General features: G+C 38.5%; 1 protein-coding gene across 2 annotated transcripts in view; it reads right to left on the bottom strand.

The window, feature by feature from the left end:
- Positions 1-212: 212 nt before the first annotated feature.
- EEF1E1 (eukaryotic translation elongation factor 1 epsilon 1) overlaps positions 213-22,382 on the bottom strand; it is a 29,981-nt gene continuing 7,811 nt past the window's right edge. The window contains exons 3-4 of one of the 2 annotated variants that reach the window (XM_007064253.4): positions 11,325-11,420; positions 213-915 (exon numbers count right to left, since the gene is read on the bottom strand). In XM_007064253.4, the coding sequence (XP_007064315.1) occupies positions 775-915; positions 11,325-11,420 (237 nt within the window). In that variant the 3' untranslated portion in view covers positions 213-774. Of the gene's footprint in view, positions 916-3,203; positions 5,350-11,324; positions 11,421-22,382 lie in introns of those variants that run through there. The other variant, XM_043540139.1, reaches the window with a different exon arrangement.

Below are 22,382 nucleotides of genomic sequence, written 5' to 3'. Positions count from 1 at the left end.
AGGATTCATTTTTGGGAAATAATGTCAAACTTAACATGAAAACCGAAAATTAGCTATTGCTTCTACCTGGTCAGAGTCTAAATTCCTTTGTAGCCCAAGTCACAATAACCAATGCAAGTGATTTTTTTTAAAAAGCTTATTTGAGTTCAGTTATTTTAACTTTTAATTTTCTACCAAAGAATATTTTAAGAAATAAAAGTATCACAACCAAATTAAGACTAGACTTTTTAAATAAATTTATTACATAAATATTGTTTGCAACTGACACATTTATCTGTTCCCTTTTTCACATCCTTGGCACACAATATAGCTCTTACCATAATATTTACAAAACAGGTGTAAACATCCATGGAAAATAAAATGAAAATAATGAAGTGCTAAGTATGTAAAAGGTCAATAAATAGCAAAATATTGAAGGTCAAGTTGTTCATTTGTCTGATATTAAAGATTCAGCTATTACATGGGTAAAAAAATAGTCCCCTTAAAAAAAAAAAAAAAAAAAAAAAAGGTTAAAACTTGATTCTTGATTCCCATTTTCCACTACTGTTGCATTTTAACAAATAAACTATACTATTCTTTTACAAAGTCCAAATCTTAAATGATAGTTATTCAACGCAATTTCATTACTTTAGGCATCAGCTGTTCTGTTTCACATAAGGAAGGTTATACATCTATGCTTACAAGTTAGTGATTTTGAAATATGCAGTTTTGAAATCCAGACATCTCCCATTTTTTCAGTTCCCAATCACCCTTCCAATATGGCACTGAAGACCCCTAATGGGCATTAGTATAGAGTCTGTTCTTCATGAAGACGATATTAGACAGATGTTGCCTGATACCTGGATAATGTTGAATGTGATTAAACCAGCGAGACACATTAAGGTATTTCTCCTTCTCTTGCACTGTAAGCTCAGCCTAAACAAGGGAAGAAATAAAAGATGTTAAATAATCATATCCCTATTAACACAGAAACATATAAATTACAGGAATAAAAAGTAGTTTTATAAAGTCAGTTCTTAAATAGGATGAAAAATTATGACAGTCTAGTAGTGCTGTACATTGATTTAATATTTTTTGGTTGTGGACTTTTAAAACCATATGTTAACTTTATGGAAATCTGAAGATTTTCAACCATAATTTGCATAATTCAACATAAAACAGAACTGGAGGCTCAATTGTATGGGATTAAAGCAGAGATTACAAAGCATACAGGCCTGGTTCTTGTTCCAGTACCTCTAGTAAAGTGAAGAAAGGCTGGAATTTAGCATGTTTAGCAAGGGATTACTGTATAGTATCCTTAGGAAAAGTTCTGAAAGACATACAAGTAATCCTCACTGTTGAGCTCTTGTCTAGGAAGCTGTCTGTTGAACTGCAGTCTTGCATCTCAGGCCAATGCCTAGTTTAGATTTTTAAAAAGCAGTACTGAAGAGACGGATGGACTGTTTCCAAGCATATTCAAGACAGAAGGGAATTAAAGGTATGCTTCTAATTTTTTTTTTTTTTTTTACCGTTTGATCTAAGTGTCAGCAATAGTTGCTGGGTGTATTTCAACAATGCTGGAAAAATGCATAAATGCAACAATAATTTATTTTCTTTAGATGTACTCAGATTACTAGTATCTAGGACAAGTGGCATCATTCAAATCATGACAACCAAAAGCTATAGATTGAGGATCTGTCCACATTAGAAATATAACCATGAATTAGTAGGGTTGTCTGCCATGGTTAGAGGTGCAAATATGTTGCAATCTGCACCCTGGCACTAGCACCTAGTGCAGTTGTGATGAAGCAGCACAGAACGATGTCCTGGGGAGAGAGTTAGCAAGTAAGAGGGAGCTCAGAATCCACATGACGGGTAGAGCCCTGCGCGGATACAAATTTATATCCGTGGGTAAAACTGGTATCCACTGAACCGCAGGGCTCTCTCGGGAACCGCAGTGGTGAAAGGAGCAGAACATGGGTCTGCCACTCCCAGGACTCAGCGCCCCATGCCGGCAGCTCCTTTTGCGAGGCTATACAACCCCCAGCCCCATCCTCTGACGCAGCTGTACAGACTCCAGCCAGGAGACGCAGTCATGCAGACAGCTGCGGGGAAGGGATGGGGCTGTACAGCCACACGGGAGGAACTGCCAGCGCGGGCCCCTGGGAGTGGCGGCTGTACGTTCTACTCCTTTCACCGCTGCGGTTCCCAGAAGAGCCCTTCAGTTCAGTGATTACCGATTTGCATCCATGGATATAAATTTGTATCCGTGCACGGCTCTACTGACAGGGAACTGGGAAAAAGCTATTGGAGGAGGAGAAGAATGGAGATATGAGCTAGCGGATGAACTGAAGCCTGGGTAGGAGGGGAGGTGATAAAATAAAAGAAGAACAGGAGAATAAAAGTAAGGGATTGGGAAGTGAGAAGGAAAACTGGGAAGTTTTCATGTCAGAACCGGGGAAAAAAGGGATCTGGGTATGTGAGCAGGCAGACACTGTTAGAGAAAGGGAAGTAGAAGGAAATACTCTCTCTGGTACATCTGCAGATTTTATCAAGGGGAAAAAAAACCTGAAAGAAAATATAATTGGTGGGGGAAAAAAAGATCAAAAAGCTGTGTTTGATTAAAACAGATCCTGAAAACAGTAAACAAGAAGCCCACCCACAAAAGATCTAAAGCAGGGGTCTCAAACTCCCGGCCCACGGGACATCTGCGGTCCGCGAGCCTCCCCAGTGTGGCCCGCGGGACTCCAGCAGTTTTCGGGCTGGGTCTCTCCCTTGGCCCCACCTGGGAGCTCCTCCCCCAGGGGCCCCGGCAGCGCAACAGAGCTGAGCGGCGTCTGCCTGCTCACTCCAGTGGCTGCCAGCCCCTCCCTGCAGTCCCGGGGCAGGCCTGTGCCTCCATACGCTGCCCCCACCGCCACTGTGACGCTGCGGGGGTGGTGCCTGGGGGCAACAGCGCATGGAGGGCCCCCGGCCCACCCCGCCTTGGAACTGCAGGTAAGCGCTGCACCCCACTACCACAGCTTAGAGCCTGCACCCCCTCCCCCTTCCCACACACCCCTCCCGCCCCCAAACTTCCTCCCAGAGCCCGCACCCTAGACCTCCTCCCCCATCCAAACTCCCTCCCAGAGCCCAACATCTCACCCCTACTCCCTCCCAGAGCCTGCACCCCAATCCCCTACCCAAGATGACCTCCTCCACCCAAACTCCCTCCCAGAGCCTTAGGCAGAGGGGGCAGAGTTTTGGGGGGGCGGGTTCCGGGCAGCATGAGTGACATTATTGGCCCGCTGGGAGGATTTGAGGTCTCGCATTGGCCCTAAGGTAAACTGAGTTTGAAACCCCGATCTAAAGTATACGAACAGAGCAAATGACTGTTTGAAAATCTATTGAAGGAATACAGTTCAAAGGTGCCTAATGGACAAGTGAGGGTCACTTGTGGATAAACTCAGTGAAAACAGGTACAGCCATAGGAACATCAAATCTAAGGAACACTTCAAGTCAAAGAGAAGCAAAGAACAGGACTGCAAGAGTGGAGCTGGACTTACCACCAAGGAAAGGAGAAGCTGATTCTTCTCGGAAGTGACACAGTATATTGCTGTCTTGTTCTTGTTAACAACAATGCATTTGGTACTAACTGCACAGTGTGTACAAGCTCACAAAGGTTAATGAATCGGTAACCTATAGTTTATTATTATAAGTAGCAAGTCATTAGTAAAGTTCTATATTATTTTTGCTCCTGGTATAATTTTTGGGGTTTCCCTTATAAAGTTCTAAAGATTAAAAATTATCCCTTTTGTCTTGGTTTGCGCTTCTGCCACTCCTTACAATTAGGATAGCCTTGCCTAGCCAGGTCACCACATATGTTCCACATTTTTAAAGAGTTTCCAAGTAAAGACCTTAGGGTTATTGGAAGAATCTAGTTGTGAATGTAAATTAACTGGCCATGGGAAGATGAAACTAGAAGGAGCTTCCAGGGGGTAAATAGCCATTATGCTGACTTTACGTCCTCCCTCCTTGGTGCTTGTGTAGTAGTTGTGAACAGGATTTATTTACGATCAGCCCATCAGTAACCATCTTAATAAACAGCTTTAAAAGCTGCCTCAATGTATGTCTGAAGACTGGAGTAGACACACAGCCTATCTAGGAGAAGGACTAGAGAGGTGAGCTTTACTCCACTTTTGCATTCGTTTACATTGCAAAATTCTTGGTTGCAGTCAAGAAATTGGCCCAAGATTCTCAATGAAATCTAATTACCACTACATTTTCTTTGAAGTCAAAGGCACTGGAGACGCACTGAAATTCTGACTGTACTGCTGGTTCTTCACCGTCTATTCTCCTTTCAGTAGGATTAGGATTTCACTACAATCATCCCACTACTATGTTGGGTTTTTTTATTTTTAATTACCCTTCCTAGATCCTCCATTGTCAGCCTAATTTCCTACATGCTTTACAAATGCTCTGTTCCCTCTCCACATTCTTCCATATTAACTGACCTAGTAGTGAGGGACTCAAAAATTGATTAAACCCAGAAAGGTAGACAGCAATCTACTATGAAGGGACCAAAGATGATCTTCAGTTGAACCTGCCATATCAGACTACATATGCAGGTGCAGAAAGAAGCTTGTTTTCTTCTTCCAATCTATGAATAAAAATTAGGTGTGCGAGAATGACATCTATTCATTCTAAAAATCTTTAAAAATATAGTGACGAGAATAATCAGTTCAATTCACTAACTACACATAATGTTTCCTTTGTTTAATGAGTTTTAAATCCACAACATATTGTGATAAACTTTATTCAACTTGTGACCAGCAAATTTACGGTAGTTTATTTAACACAAAAATTAAAGTGTTTTTGTGCACTTTCAATTGAATTTCCATCCAAAAAGAGCTTTATACAAATCAAAAGTAACAAATTAGTCATCTCGTAAATAAAGAATGTTTCATTCACCATTTTCTAACATAATAGAAAACTGAAAATTAAGTATGGTGAATAAATGTAGATTAAGCTATATAACTGCTAACAAATGTTTATTGAGCTAGTGTATCCTCCTGGTTAGCAAACAAAAAGACAATTTTAGTATGAAGGCCATACTTTAATTGCAAATCAACATGTTTTAATGGTTACCAACCAATAATAACAACAAAAAAATATCAACCTCTCTCAAGAAGATAACTAAAAAATATAATTAAGGTTGATGATTTAAATCAATCCATGCTGGTCAGAGCAAATGTGAGTATTGTGCTAGAGGAATGTTCCAGCGGGATACTACTGTATCCAAAGATATGCCCTCACAGCATCTGAAGACTGATTGTTCCAAGTTTAGTTTGGAGCTGGAAGCCACACAGAAGATATGTCAGCTCCAACTTGCTGGATAATAGGAGCAAAGAGGGAAAAAGATGGAATAATTCTGAATATTTTCAGTAGCTAGAGTCTCAAGCTGAGCTTCATCTTGTAATAGTCAACTTTTGGGACTGCAAGAGTTGGCTGTAACAGGCATAGAACTGGAGTAAGAGATGCAAAGATAAGAGGGCATGGCGATAATAAAAATACCAGAGATTGAATGGGGTGGGATAGGAGTGGGGAAGAAGAGTAGAAAAAAAGAGAACATTTCCTCTTCACAATATTGATTTTGCAGAGCTGCCTTTGCTGAATTATTGTAACTAAACTGAGCCAAGCACATCTAAGAGCCCAATAGTCCTTTCAGCAGCTTGAAAACAAGTAGATTTTGCAGCATCACTTACAGCAGACACCACACATCCCTAGATAAAGGAACTCACGTGCCAGAATGCAAACATATTACTGACACTATATTTCTGCAAAAAATGCAGAAATTCAAACTATAATCTCCTTTTCTGGTCCATTCCACTTTTGCTGAAACTTAATTAGCAAGCTTGCCTCCTACTGGTGCAGAAAGGTGAAGTCATATTTCTACGCTCTGCATACTGCAACTGACATCACTGATAGAAGTACACAAACACTTAAATCAGAACCCATTTTTTCTGTTGCACTAGAAACACAATTAAATCAGCATTATCCAAGTAGAAAAGAACAAAATTGGTAGGAGAAAAATTTCAGCTTTTTAGAGACCTGACAAACCAAAAAGTGAAAGCTATTAAAAGCAGCATAGAATAGTCTTTTAACTAAAATACCCTGTAAAACTGCCTGAAGTTCCCATATATTGGGCACTCAATGACATGCATAGAAAAGACATCGCAGATCACATATAATTGTCCTAAATATTTACTGTAGTTTGACCTTGGTACCCAATATAAAGCAGCAGCGCAATTTACAAAGCAATGAAGAGTATGGCAAGAGCAATGTGTATACCCTGAGGCCTTACAAAATTCTGTATTTAAAATATAAAACATGCTAAAAATACTGGAACATTCTGGAGCAAACTATGGTATTTTAGTAGCAGCACTGCAGTTAAATAGGTCCTTTTTTGGTAAAAACCTATTTTTAATGGGGAAGACACTGGGCCATAAAAATATGGCATTACACTGAAATTTAGCAGACAAAGGGCCCAAGATTCCTCTCACACTAGTAACTCCCAGACTTCAATAGTTATTTCTGATTTACAAAAGTGAAAAAGCAGAAGGATTCGTTCTACTAGGGGCTGTTTAGCAGAGTGAAAAAACAGAGGGCAAAAATATCTATTCTGAAAACAAAACCTCTTGGGGAAAACAAAAGGACACAATATTTTATCTTATTTACATAATGTACTCTGCTTGTGCAGTATATTAAAAAAGCACTTTGTGGCATGCTCTAGTTTTTACTCAGATCATAACTTTTAGGTTAATTGTTTAGAGATCATCTCCATGGCATTTTTACATCATTTTGTTATAGATGGATATTTTCTGTTCTTCCTCATTAAATTAGATAATTCCCCCAAGTTAAGAAAAGCTGCTGTTCTGCTATTAAAATAATTATCTGCTATTAAAGCAATTTTAATAGCAAACAAACAGCCACTTAATTTAAGAATTTTTTTAAAGGAGGAAAATCTTTGATATTTCTATGCAGAGGTGATGAAGGCTCATCAAAGTAGTCATTATACAATGAGCCTAGAACGGAGTTTCTAAAAGGACTATGCATTGCATTCTTCAAAAGGTATATAATTTCCAATGGCACAGTGGTTACCAAGTCTCACCGTCTAAATTCTGTGGGCAAGAGTCTCATTAAGTTGTTTAATGTACCAAACCCATGAGAATAAGGATATCATGAGAGCTCAAACACTTGTACAAATTTAAAAGTGCTTAGAAAAAACATGGAGGGAAGAGGAGGGGAGGAGGGGAGAAACAGTAATAGCGACTGGTCAGTATCTCACTGGGATGGCTTGATAAGACACCTGACAAATTTAGCAATACTTTGATTAAAAAAAAAATGTGATATCGACTTCAAGTCAGATCCTGCGGCAAAGTCAGCAAGACTGTGCTTCATAGAGAGCCACTACATGCAATAGTAAGGATTTATAGGCTCTGACCCTTAGCTTTAAATAGTATTAGTTATAAGAGACTACAGAAGTAAAGGAAAAATGGTAACTCTTTGTTATGGGTGCTTTATCTCTTTTTCAATTTTAATTAAAAGTCAGAGTCATCATGGGCAAAAGCCATGGCGATCAGTAAAACATCCCAAGAATCATTAACGTTGTTTTGTACCCACAAATAACATTTATTTCCCCATTTTGTGTAAATAGATGTTAAAGAGTATTAGCAAATAATTTCAGCTCAGTATTAAGACAACATGGAAGTTTATTAATGGACATTAACCAAAATATTTACTGGACTAGGAACATAATGCTGCTGGATAAGTAGTTCAAATATTAGTGAACTTGAATTGGGAACTGATTTTTCCTTTTCATACTAAGTTTTTCAGCCAGTCTTAAGTTGGGAACCTGCATGTGAGCAGAAGGCCACCTTCCCAGGTTATTAGATAGAATTCATATTAGAATAATTTATTTATTTGATCTTAACTTGTTTATTTGATATGAACTTGATAGTCTGATTGAAGCTTTTATAGTTTTATTTTTGGTTAGACAGAAAATTCTATGTTAAGTTCAGAGGTCGTTTATTGTGTGGTGTATTTTCTTATTTTTAACGTTATGGGTGATTAATACAGTTTATAAACTGGGAGAGTAATCTTAAGTCTATTTCTTTATCTCAGGCAACAACACTGAGATGTTAAATAAAACTAAATCAGACTTTTTACTGATTAGTCCCCAAATGTCCAAATACAGCATAAGCACAGTTCTAACTGACAGTGTACAAATATAAACGTTGTTTCCATATCAGAGACAATTTTAGTAAAACTAAACTAATAACCCATGGAGGAATTAAAGTTCTTCCTGAAAGCTTGACTGTCCTTTTTGTCCCCTAGCAGTACTGCTAAATTTCTGTTTTCTCTGGAACCCATGATTTAACTTGTCAGCTCTACTCTATTTTTCACCATATTCATCTACCCCCACAAAATGTACTCAAAAAATGTCTAACAACATGGAACTCATCACTCCCATGTCAAAAATGTAGTCATACATAGGTTTGGAAGAGGCTTCTTGGTTCACATAGTGAGGTGATATCAAACACTTCACATGGTATATTTATGTAGCCTATTTTATAAACTCAGATTCTGCAGAACCCAAGATTTTAATTTATAGGTCAGTTTCTAAACTTCCTGGTTGCAAAGATAATTTGTAACATGTGAAATGAACAGGAAAAAGATGTTGTATAGTTTTCACTAGTTTGCTAACAGCCTGAAAATGATGCGAACACCACTTCTTTCATTCACCTCATTGTAGTGTTACCACTACAATAGTTTGAACACTAATATGAAACTGTTTAATTACTGACTGTTAGCAAATAGGGAGATGGAAGGAATTGGAAGTTATTGCCCACAGGGAATAGAAAAGTGAAGGAAAAAAAAGGAAAAACAAAACAGGCACATGGAAAGGGAAGAGATACTGAGAAGGGAGAATAATGAAGCAAAAGCAAAAAGAGTAGAAGCATCAGCAGTGCTAAAAACAAGCACATTTTCCCAATGAATGAGGCGAATGCAACAAAAAGTGTTTTTAGTTTTCCTTATTTATTAAAAAGTTTGATTTTTTCACAATGGTCATACTCTGCCCTTGATCTTTGTACTAACCTACCACTGACAGTGGGAGATCAAGTGTTTACTGGTAGTATGTAATCTGAGGCAGTACTGTGTAATCTGATTCTTTTAACAAATTTCTGGGTGGAGGGAGGGAGGAAGAGCAACTCCTTTGTCCTCCTCCCATCCTTATTCCTGCAGCCAAGATTAAGGGGAAAGAGCTGGGAACTGTTCTCTCTTTGGGGGGAGAGAAGGAAGGGCATGCAGATCAGCTACCTTCCCAACAGGAAGAAGGGGCTGGAAATGGGAAGAAAGAAAATCTTCAAAATTGCTCACGGCATACTAGCCAATACAGATCCCAAAAGGTGGCCCACAAGACAGGTCCCAGGACAGTACTGCATTAAGAAGCCCAGCACCTACCTCCCTGAAGTTTGAGTAGGGCAATGTCATTACAGGTACTCCCCCACTTCAAATAACAAACACCTCCCCCCACATAAAGTTTTAAAGTTCTTATCTGTCATTTTAAATTTAAGTACTGACATATAGCTATATCCGTAATGCTACAATATTCAAAACAATTTGTTCTTGTTGCACCTATATTTCCTCCCTATTTGTATCAGGTCTGGGATAACTACTCCACTATTTCCACTTTCTACCTTTTGAGACGGGAAATATCTTCCATGAAATTTAAAAACATTTTTAGACATCAATATTATTCTACATACTTTTCCCAACCAATATATGGATGGTTGAAGTTACAGTCCAGGAGAACCAACTCATTTGTTTTTACCATACGTTCTATTTCCCTAAGCAATAACTTGTATCTTTTCCTCTTGATTAGATGGTCAACTCTGGAGCAAACTCTGAATTATACAGGCTTGATTTTCTTCATCTAATTTTTAACTGTACTATCTATTACTTTTATAGGCAGTACACAAATTCTTAATATGATACATAAAAGGTAACCAATCTTAATGACATAATCATACAATAGAATATTCTATGAAATCACTTTTTTCACACAGTTAATTCCAAATCAACTGATTATCTACTCTAACATTTTTATAAAAATCATCCAATCCCTTTCATTTGCTTGCCTAATCCTTTTATTTTCATTCCTGGACATTTCTCCAGATTGCAATTAAATTTACTCCGAATCAGGACAAGATTATTTTTCTAAAAGCAGCACATTTTATAGTGGTACTGGCTAATCTAGCTTGTTGAACTATCCCTTTTCCTCATGTTTTTTGTGAAAATAATTATCTGTACTTTCTACTTTAGAACTTTGACTAATGCCATCCAGATTTTTTCCCAGGAAGCTAGAACCCATTTTCTGTACCAACATTAATTCTTTATAGCATAGGAAGTATAAAAAACCACCACGTCAGACACTGATTTACCTCCATGATACTACTCCTTCCTTCCTGTCACTACCAGAAGGATCTTGTTCTTGCCCTATTAATATCTTTATGCCTTCCGACTCTGAAGTGAGCTATAACTCTTCCTAACATTGTACTTCTAGCTACATAACATGACCTAACCTAACCAAAAAAAAAAAAAAAGGGGGGGGGGTGTTTCTCTCCTGCATTTCATGGACTCTGTGCAACAATTCTTGCTTCTTGTAAGCAGCAGTTCTCCATCCTAAATTCATTGTTCTGTTTATCATAATGTATTATCAAGTCTTATCATCAAATCCTGAAGCCTCAGCACCCTTTTCTTCAATAAATAAATATTGTCACTACCTTTCTACATCCTTCTAGCCTTTAGCTTATCTTCACCTGCATCTTCTCAGACCAGGTAACATTTCACCAACATTATCAAGATCAAGGTTTTGTCTTAATTTTTTGTCACTAAGTTCTTCCAGTTTTATCCATTTGTTTCCTCCTCCAATTCTGTGAATGATAATGGTACAAACTTTTATTCCCTGACTATTCTAGCTTAGTGGCAAAAGTCACATATAGTGTCCTTATATAACATTATATAAAGGACAGTTTTAAATCTATTTATCCAAAAACTACAGATATGACACTCCCTTTGCCCGTTCCACAGCTAAATACTACTTTAAACAGGGAGCCACATTTAAAGGTAAATTAAATCTGAAACACTTCCACAAAACTCTGCCCTTTTATGAATGTTAATTACAGAATGGAAAAAGTAGTATTTCTACTTAGCTAGCAATCTTCTAAAGCAAGAAATGTTTATTACTCGCATGCATTAATGATTATGACAGTTATAATACAAAAGCAATTAATATTACTTACTATGATGTGATGTAGCCCATAATACATTAAAATATCTGCTAAGGTAAAGTTGTTTCTGGCAAGGTAGACTTTGTCTTCAAGGTATAAGTTAAGATCCTAAAACAAAATAAAAGAATTACAAAGTCAATACAATACCAGTTGGACAGAATATTCATGCAATTAATGATATACCCTCCTAAGAATTAGAATTCTTGAAAAATTACCTCTTAAGTCAATTGGTATCAGTAATAAATTGTTAGCTAGTCACAATAGCTGAAATGGTCTTAATTATTCTCAAACAGAAAAGACTTTGTTAAGAAGAGCTGAAGTTGAAAAGCAATTCAGTGAAGCCCAGCTAACCCCAAAAATAAATTAAAAAAAAAAACCTAAAAAAACCTCTAAATGACAGTCTGTAAAAGTACAGTTAAAGGATCCAGCTAGTTTCCCCACAGAATATAATCCTTCTTATTACTAATAACTCACTCCACTTGCATCATCCATCCAATTTTAACTTTCTTTGTTCTGTAATGGAAATATGTCACTGGCTGTATATTTTAATTGATTTTATAGCTATTGTTTATAAGATGTGCAAAGACTGTGAAAGAAATAGCTCCAAAGTACAATCAATCATGTAAGAATTCTGTAAATTCTCAAAGTCATGTATTGGTATAGAAGAATATTTTAAGATTATAATTTGGAATTCTTAATCCACCTATTTATTATTAAATGAACTGATTACTTGATGTAGGTTATGGAACTACTGATAGATAGATATATCTATATACACAGAGAGAGAGAGAGAGAGAGAGAGAGAGAGAGAGAGAGACCTTGTTATGTTTTTAACTTTACAAATACATTGAATAGGCTCTTTGCAGTGAGTAATGAAGAATAATATGGCAATGTAGAAATGGCTGGATCCTTTAAAGTTCATTTACAGACTAACATTTGGGTTTATTTTAAAGGTGCAAAAATTTTGTAAAGACAATATAGGTTTTTTTGGATGTATGTTAAACTCCACTGAAACACACCTTCAAATTTAATTCAGTTTTTTTTTGTTTGGGAATCTCGCAGATTATTAATGATTATTAACATTTTAAATGGAGTTGATACACAGAATCCATAACAGGAGAGCTCTGCTCCAATATTTTATGAAGCTCACAAAAGTGTTTCCCCTCTCCCACAGATTTTAGCAAGTCCATATGAGGGATTGTGAGAATGGGTACTGAGTGGGGGAGTTATACATGGTTGAGATTTGGGGATAGTGAATAAAGGATGGGGAAATCTATTCACAGTGAAAAAAAGTTCTATATCTAGAGAATTCTAAGTATCCAAAGCTTAATACACATAAAACACCTTGTTTTTCTTTGTCCTTTTCCATATCTCCCAGCGCCCTGCACCTCACCCCTTTCATGCCTCTCTTGTATCCCATCCTGTTCTCTGCATTCTTCCCATGTCTCACCAGTCTTCTGCTCCCCTCCAAGGCTCCTATCCTCCCCTGTATCCAATTTCCCACCCCACTAAACAAGACAAGAAAAGCAAAATAGCAAACAAGAGATGGGTCAGGAGTGGAGGAACAAACTGAACAATCTTTAAAATACTATGTGTCTCTTCTAAACACTATAGTAAAATGCTCAGTTTTGCAGTTCCTCTTGAATCTGGTAGCTTTCTGACCTTATTCCTCTGCTAGGTTGAGGCAGGGAGAGAGTGAAGGCGTGTACACTTCTTCCTCTCCTCAATATATTTCTTTCAGTCTTCCTGTGCCACCTCCCTCTAAGACCTACTCTAAAGAGAAAATTCAGGACCCCATACTCTGATTCTAAGATAGGCAGGATGTTCACCCAATCACTTACTTATTACACATTTTTTCAATACCCTGGGTACCCACCCCACCAAAACCAGGAAGGCTCTTCTCCTTTATAAGGCCAACAAAACAACAAAATTTTAAAAAAGTCAAAGACTTTTTAAAAACACAACTTTACAATACCTTTTCTGATGTTTCCAAGTTTCCCTAAAAATATATATCCTGGAATGCTATCTGGAATATTCCTTTTCAGTCAGACTGGCTTCTTTTTGAGGAAATCTGGGGCAAGGGGAATGGGGCTGATAATCAGCTTTGTAATTAGAAATTAGCTTCAGCATTAACTATGGAGCAGCTCATAATCCATTTTTGGGGGATACTACAGCACAAAAACTACTACAATGGTGAGAATTTACAAGTGATTTGATATCACATTTGAAGAATTTGGCAAATTTTGACTCCATTATGCCAATTTACTATTTGTATCCTCTTCTTGACTGTCTTCTGCACTTTTGCAATTGCTGAATGTTCTCTGTGTTGATTTCTATTTATATAGTAAATCAGGGAAAACGTTAACCCCTACACAGTGTAAACTCTATAAGGTCACTTGCTGCTAGCTATATAGCTTTCTTTTTTAATTTAGATTTGCTGCCTTCTTCATATTATTTAGGTCTCATATTACTTTAAATATCAAGGGGGACAACAAAGGTATTATAGAAATTGTTTAGTCACACAAAAATGCAAAGGCTAATGCAGTGTTAAGGGAAAAAGCTTGCAGACCTAATCTGTAAATCAATTTACTAAAAGGCTACATATCACCTTGCATAAAAATATATTAATAATCAGTCTCCAGACAACTTTTTTTGTTGTGTCACTTACTAAATGCAGCTTTACAGTCATAACGAAATAACTGTAAACCTGTTGAATTCAATCAGAATATCAGAGATCCAGTTCTAGTTGTCTCCCCCCAATATTTTTCCACATCCTGCATAAAATTATAAAATCTTCATTGTGAAAATTAGAAGCTAAATATCTAATACCATCCATGATAATATCACCGCTTTTACTTGTACTTCAGTGAACAAAATTTCTTCAGAAAAGTTACTGGATACTGATTGCATTGTTTTTGGCATTGGAAATCTTTCTAAAAGGCAGATGCCATTAGTTTCTGCAAAAAACAGTTATGCACACACAGTACTGCTTACATGTTAGGAACGGTAAGATAAGATCATAAAAAAAGTTTGCTCCTTAGTTACATTACTGAGCAAGTCTGCTTAATGTTATACATCCAAATATTCATAACATTTCAAAAATACTCCACTTCTTTTATAAAATCTAAAAATCGACACACTGAGTTCTACTTTGAAAAATTGTAGAATATGGGACACCAGATGGAATCAAAATGATGAGTTAATTTATTGGATCAGTGTGCTTTATTTTCAGAGGAATAAGGGTTAAGTTTTCTCCCCTGTGCTTTGGCTATCATTTGACAGGATTCCTACTTGGTAATATAATATTTAAGTTTATATTATGAAGCAGCAGCTTATGCTACTTCTATAATGCTGCAGTATAGGCTGAGATTGTTTGTTATTTTCTGAATACTTTGGGAGTGTTTGGTTCATTTCCTGCATCATGGGCTACTAAAAGGATTCCCATGGAGGAGTTCACTTATACTCCTACCCAATAGCCTGCAGGAGCACACTAATTCTAAAGTTTCTAGAAAGCAATGCATTCTTAAATGGCAGCGATACTGAACTGAACTCTTCCTCAGGTCCTGGGGATCTTAGTCAAACCAATAACCTAAAAGATATGACAGACGATCTCCCAGAGTGGACTTGTTTACATAAAAAAAAGATTTAAATCAAATGATTTAAAATCAGCAAGCAGAAAAAACAGATTTAAGCCAAGGTTAACCGATTGTTTTGCAATTAAAATACAGCCTTTACACTAAATTTGCTGCTTTTTAGCAATCAGGATATACTACATTTACACACATTTAAGTATACAGCTTAACTCACATTTACTCAGATTAATTTTCACATTTTTATTATGTTAGAAAATGGAGAATGATGCATTTCTTATTTACTAGATGGTTGACTATTTACTTGTGTTATTTTTCAGAGTACCAGCCGTGTTAATCTGTATCTGCAAAAAGAACAGGAGTACCTGTAGCACCTTAGAGACTAACACATTTATTAGAGCATAAGCTTTCGTGGGCTACAGCCCACTTCATCGGATGCATAGAATGGAATATATAGTAAGAAGATTATATATATACACACACACACACACACACACACACACACAAGTTGGAAGTTGCCATACAAACTGTGAGAGGCTAATTAGTTAAGATGAGCTATTATCAGCAGGAAAAAAAATACTTTTGTAGTGATAATCAAGATGGCCCATTTAGACAGTTGACAAGAAAGCGTGAGGATACTTAACTTAGGGAAATAGATTCAATATGTGTAATGACCCAGCCACTCCCAGTCTCTATTCAAATCCAAGTTAATGGTATCTAGTTTGGATATTAATTCAAGCTCAGCAGTTTCTCATTGGGAGTCTAGTTTTGAAGCTTTTCTGTTGCAAAACTGCCACCCTTAAATCTTTTACTGAGTGGCCAGAGAGATTGACGTGTTCTCCTACCGGTTTTTGAATGTTATGATTCCTGATGTCAGATGTGTCCATTTATTGTTTTGCATAGAGACTGTCCGGTTTGATCAATGTACATGGCAGAGGGGCTTTGCTGGCACATGATGGCATATATCACACTGGTAGATGTGCAGGTGAACGAGCCTCCGACGGCGTGGCTAACGTGATTAGGCCCTAGGATGGTGTCACTTGAATAAATATGTGGACAGAGTTGGCATCGGGCTTTGTTGCAAGGATAGGTTCCTGGGTTAGTGTTTTTGTTGTGTGGTTGCTGGCGAGTATTTGCTTCAGGTTGGGCGGCTGTCGGTAAGCGAGGACTGGTCTGTCTTCCAAGATCTGAGAGAGTGAAGTATCATTTTTCAGGATAGGTTGTAAGTCTTTGATGATGCGCTGGAGAGGTTTTAGTTGGGGGCTGAAGGTGACAGCTAATGGTGTTCTGTTATTTTCTTTGTTGGGCCTGTCCTGTAGTAGGTGACTTCTGGGTTCTCTTCTGGCTCTGTCAATCTGTTTTTTCACTTCAGCAGGTGGGTACTGTAGTTTTAAGAATGCTTGATAGAGATCTTGTAGGCGTTTGTCTCTGTCTGAGGGGTTGGACCAAATGCGGTTGTATCACAGAGTCTGGCTGTAGACAATGGATTGCATGGTGTGTCCTGGGTGGAAGCTGGAGGCATGTAGGTAAGTATAGCGGTCAGTAGGTTTCTCGTATAGGGTGGTGGTTATGTGACCATCGCTTATTAGCACAGTAGTGTTCAGGAAATGGACCACTTCTGTGGATTGGTCTAGGCTGAGGTTGATGGTGGGATGGAAATTGTTGAAATCACGGTGGAATTCCTCAAGGGCTTCTTTTCCATGGGTCCAGATGATGAAGATGTCATCAATGTAGCGCAAGTAGAGTTAGGGGACAAGAGCTAAGGAAGCGTTGTTCTAAGTCAGCCATAAAAATGTTAGCATACTGTGGGGCCATGTGGGTACCCATAGCAGTGCCGCTGAATTGAAGGTATATATTGTCCCCAAATGTGAAATAGTTGTGGGTGAGGACAAAGTCACAAAGGTCAGCCACCAGGTTTGCCGTGACATTATCGGGGATATTGTTCCTGATAGCTTATAGTCCATCTTTGTGTGGAATGTTGGTGTAGAGGGCTTCTACATCCATCAACTAGTCATTGAACTAGCTGAATATTTTCTTCATTTCAGTTTATTCTCTATATCTGCAAGAGAGGGCTACTGATGTCAAAAGCTGTGTGGAACTTCAGTAAATCCCTGTTCCCAGTGCTTAGCCAGTGATTTTCACCAGTACAGGGATCTGACTTTCTTTAAAGCTTGGTAAGAAGCACGTACTGTTTAGTATTTTTTTTATTTATTTAATTGAAATGATTTGAACAGATAGTAAGGTTAAGCCGTGACACAGGTTGTCATAATTTCAAATTTAATGTTAAATACAGGTTTAAATAAAATTTTAAAAATCCATTAAAAACAATAATTGATTTTTATCCAACCTGTGTACTTCCCCGTAACTCTTCTTTTAGGGTTATCCTTCACAGAAATGTTAGTTGCCATATGGTTCCCTTCCTCCCTATGAATGTGTTAATACTGCACATTGATTACACATCCATCCAAGTACTTAGACTACATATCAATTGTCTTGGGATTAGTTTTTTTTGCTTTAAGCAGCTGGACTCATTGCGGCAGAATCTCTAAAATGTTACTGAGATTTTAGTAAAGAATCTTGCCACAGCATGGCTCTGGATAAGAGGATGATGTGCAATTATGGTTGGACCCGTATAGAACAGAAAGTTCTGAATGTTTCAGAGCTTTTAAATAGTCCAGAATAGTGGAACCAGAAGCTTCCAAGGAAAACAGGTGATGCTATGCTATCCAAAATAGAAAGCCTTTTCCATTTTGCTGCATAAAGTTAGAACTTATACTATGTACCAAGATGTTCTGGACTTTAGCTAAACAGGTTCTTTTGGTGGTAGTTAATAAGCCAGAATCCAGACTGTCAGATGTAAAGATGCTGGATTTGGGCATGAGATCTGACCTCAGTTTTGTGAAACTATGTCAAGAGAACAAGTAGTGTGATAGGACATGAGCTGACAGGTTCACCAGGTCTGTGTACCAGAAGAGCTGGGCCAATCTGGGTCAATCACAGAGGATGAATCTTGTCTGAGTTTCCTTTGGATCCATGGTATTAAGGGGATTGGCAGAAGGCATACATCAGTCCCAGTACCCACGAGATGAGGAAGGCATCTAGAGCAGAATATAGGGCATTCCTTGTTCTGAACTGTGGCATGTAAGTCTATTTATGGACAAAGACACCCTTCCAAAATATGTTCCACAGGATTGAGTCTTTTATAGTCCACTCATGGTTGTCTCAGAGTTGTCTGCTGAACTGATCAATGAGGGCATTCTGTGCTTGCAAAAGATGCAGAGCCATTGGTGTGATATGACAAATACAGCCATCCCAGAGACTATGGCTTCTTGGCAAAGCGGAGATGACCATATACCTCTCTCCCAGTTAACACCATGCATGGCTGGGGTGCTGTATCAGTCATCATTTGGATCATGGATCCTTGTAACATGGGTAGATATGTCATGCTAGACATGGCTCTGAGTTCCAAGACATTTATTTTGAGCATCTTGGTAGGCAATGGTGCAGCAAAAGGTATTCTATTGCACACGTGAAGCAGATCCTTCCATTAATCTAAGGAGGAGAGGACTTCTTCTGAGAGCTTCACTTTCAAGCCCATGTGGAGACTGCTTGGTAGATATACTGATTTCAACCACCCTTACATGGAGCACATGTGAAGTCTGGCACGCTAAGTGACACAGGTGCAATAGACCACATGACACAGGAACCTGAGACATGCTCTTATGGACATCTTTAGGTTAGCATGCTGATGATCAAGGAAACTCACTATGGTCTGGTACCTCTCCTATGATAGATTTGAAGTCAACAAGATCTTAACGTAGTTCCTATGAATTCTACAATCTGGATCAGTAAAAGTGTGGATTATTTTCCTGTTGATCTTGATCCCCAGCGTGGTGAAGAGCTGTATGATCCAATGAATTGATCTGTGTCCTGAAAGCTGAGAATCGTGAACCAATCTTGAGGATCTAATGAAGGATAATTGAGGCCAGAGTTACCATCCTGAACCTGAAACAATAGACCTATCTTCTGAGACATCTCTAGTCTAGAATAGGACACCAGCTATCTTTCTTCTTTGGGATTATGAAGTAATGGGATAATACCCTTTACGTCTGAATTCTAGGGTACCTCTTCCAGTGCTCCAAGCTTCAGAAAGAGTCCACTTCTTGTTTTAACAGTATCTTATGAGAGGGATTCCTGAAAAAGGGATGGGGAAGGAGGGTGGAGGAGGGAGTGACTGAAATTGGATAGAATACCCTTAGTTTCAAGGACCAATTTGTCTGAGTGATCTGAATCCAGGTCTTCCAAAAATAAAAGGTAGTTGCCAAGAGAGGAGGAGGAGAAAGGGGTACACATCCTGAAACTATTCTGATCAGCTCTTGAAGGGTTCTCAAACTTGCTGACATAAGGAAAACACAAGGCATACAGCAGGAGAAGGAAAAGGCAGCTCAAGGTCTCTTGCATTGGAACTTCAGTTTCTTCCCTGGCGGGGTTCCAACATTCTCTGCGGATTGTAGTAATAAGTTGAAGCCTCTTGTCTGGTGAAACTTTGGGTTCTGGTCTGCTTCCTTGTTGGGGCTGGTATGCATATGCTGAGGGTTGATAGTTGTGCTCAAATCCTTCAAAAAATGCAGTTCACAGTCTTCAGACAGAAGGTCCTTAATTGTTGTTTAGACCTTCTTACACATTCCGTAAGATTGGAGCCATGAAGCCCTGCACCCAAGGTGACAGTCATATTTTGAAAGAAGGGCCTGATAATTTGAAATATGCATCTGAAGACTTGCAGATTAGTAGATTTTTTTTTTGCCAAATTAAATTTTTAAGGCCCTTCTTCCTTTGTATCATCAGAAATGACCAGGCAGCAGAGAAGGACATGCAAGGGAGGAGAAAAAGGAACAGAACATACGTGAAGAGAAGATGAACTGAAGAGCAACAGGAGATTTTGAAAGAAGTAAATTGCACTAAAGACAAACATTTATATTGAAGGTAAAAGAATGTGTATTTTTTCTAACTTCTCCACATACACAAGTGCTGTAGTTGCCACAAGGAAGTTATTTGCTTGTGAATGGACAGAACAGTGGTCCCTGAGACTCTCTCAATAACACAGTCCATGTTATGAAAAAAAAATTAAAACCCTAGTCAAGGCAATGCAAATAATTAACAAGATTGTTTTGATGCTATGCAGGAGTTCTCTTTGAAAAAGGAAGAAAGATCAGTTTGAGTATTCTATACATTTTCTTCTCAACAAGACCTTTGTTTCAGAATCTTTTAACAAGCACTAAACCAGGGGTGGTCAACCTGAGCCTGAGAAAAACCCAGAATTTACCAATATACATGGTCAAAGAGCCACAGTAATACATCAGCAGCCCCCATCAGTGTTCCCCCCCTCAGCACCTCCTGCCTGCCGGCAGCCCTGCCCATCAGCACCTCCCCCTCCCTCCCCGTGCCTCCTGCCCACTGTGATCAGCTATTTCAGAGTGTACAGGAGGCTCTGGGATGGAGAGGGGAGGAGCAAGGCGTGGAGTGGGGGCAGTGCCTGGGGTTGAGCAGTGGAAAGTTGGCGCCTGTAGCTCCAGCCCCAGAGTCAGCACCTATGCAAGGAGCTGCATATTAACTTCGAAGAGCACATGTGGCTCCGGAGCCACAGGCTGGCCACCCCTGCACTAAACAGTTTTGTTACTGAGGTTTTACAGAGTTGTAGCATCTCATTTGAGAGCCAACTAGAGGCAGCCTAGTTTACAGCAGACGTGACTGAACTGCTTTTGGCACATGCAACACAGAGCTCATTACAAATTGCAGCTTTAGGCTGCAACTGTCCCAAGACTGCCACTATGCAGACACACTGTAAAACCACAATCTCAGACTTGCCTGCCTACTTTAGTTCTTTTCCCAGATTCCCTTTTGGCACAGGATACTTATCTACCTCAGTACTAGGCTGTCTCTTGTTCCAACTATTAACTCATGGTGGCAAGAGGAACAGATAGAAGCAAAGAAATAACTACTGTTCTTTAGGAACATTTCTACAGATGCAGTATTTCATGCAGTATTGTGTCAGCAAGGACTCTGGCCACCCATCACCCAATATGAGTATCTCCAGGAAAATTGCTATCACTGGTTAAAATTAAGTGCTGAGACTCTTCTTCCTTTCCCAACATCCACCTTATAGTACTAGGAGTGACGTTTTTATTTTGTTTGAAAACAATAATTTACATACAATATTGAAATACAAAATGTGTAAGACAATTTCTCTTTCCCACACTACCACTACCGCTAAGATCAAAACTGTAATGTGAAAGTTGTCAGATAGACCAGAGTTATAAAAACCTGACCCTAAGACTGCTTTTGTGTCCAGAATTTAGGTCATTTAATACCTAAGTACCTGATCTGCAGACATAAAATGGTACTTTGATATCCAAATGTCAAGCAATTACGCCTGCAACATCGTGGAAACCTGGTTATGGTCAAGTTGAAAAAATCTGCCTTTTAATCTGTATTCCAAAAGAAGAAGAAAATTAAAATAAAAAAAGTACAGATTTAAATTCATATAGTCTTAGACTAAATTGAAAGGGAAAGTGTGTATGGTTAGCAGACATAACATAGTACACCAGTTGAAAGGAGTTGTAAAGCCATGATTCTAGTATTCACAATGTAAGTACACAGCAAAACCCAGCAATCAGAATACTTTCTGCAAACCATAAACAAGACTGAATAAATGTAGTAATAGTGATTGAGTCTATAAATATCTACTTCTTATATTTACAGCTAAGAGAACAGCCTACAACCTGAAATATTAACTTGTTATTTATTTTTTAAAAACACACTTAAAACAGATTCACTTTCCAAAGCAATGATAATCAAGCATGCCTTATAGTGAAATCATTTTGCTCTCCATAACCTTGGCTGTTTTACTGATGTTACTATTAAATATTTATATTTCAGTAAGGCCAAGATGTCCCAGTCATGATCATGGCCCCCTCTGTTCTGGGCGCTGAGCAACCACACAAGATCCTCGCCCCAATGAGTTTACAATCTAAGGCAGGAATCCTACAAGCCGCTTTGTGCAGACGAGCCCATATACCAACATTCAAAAACCAGTTGGAGAACACTTCAATCTCTTTGGTCACTCAATTACAGACCTAAAAGTGGCAATTCTTCAACAAAAAAACTTCAAAAACAGACTCCAACGAGAGACTGCTGAATTGGAATTAATTTGCAAACTGGAGACAATTAACTTAGGCTTGAATAAAGACTGGGAGTGGATGTGTCATTACACAAAGTAAAACTATTTCCCCATGTTTATTCTCCCCCCCACACTGTTCCTCTCACGTTCTTGTCAACTGCTGGAAATGGCCCACCTTGATTATCACTACAAAAGGTCCCCCCCCCCCCCCCCAGCCCCTCCTGCTGGTAATAGCTCACCTTACCTGATCACTCTTGTTACAGTGTGTATGGTAACACCCATTATTTCATGTTCTCTGTGTAT

This window comes from Chelonia mydas, chromosome 2, assembly GCF_015237465.2.
Source record: "Chelonia mydas isolate rCheMyd1 chromosome 2, rCheMyd1.pri.v2, whole genome shotgun sequence".
NCBI classification, from domain to species: Eukaryota; Metazoa; Chordata; order Testudines; family Cheloniidae; genus Chelonia; species Chelonia mydas.
Note: the sequence above shows the minus strand (reverse complement) of the source record. Positions and strands in the feature narration are given on the sequence as shown.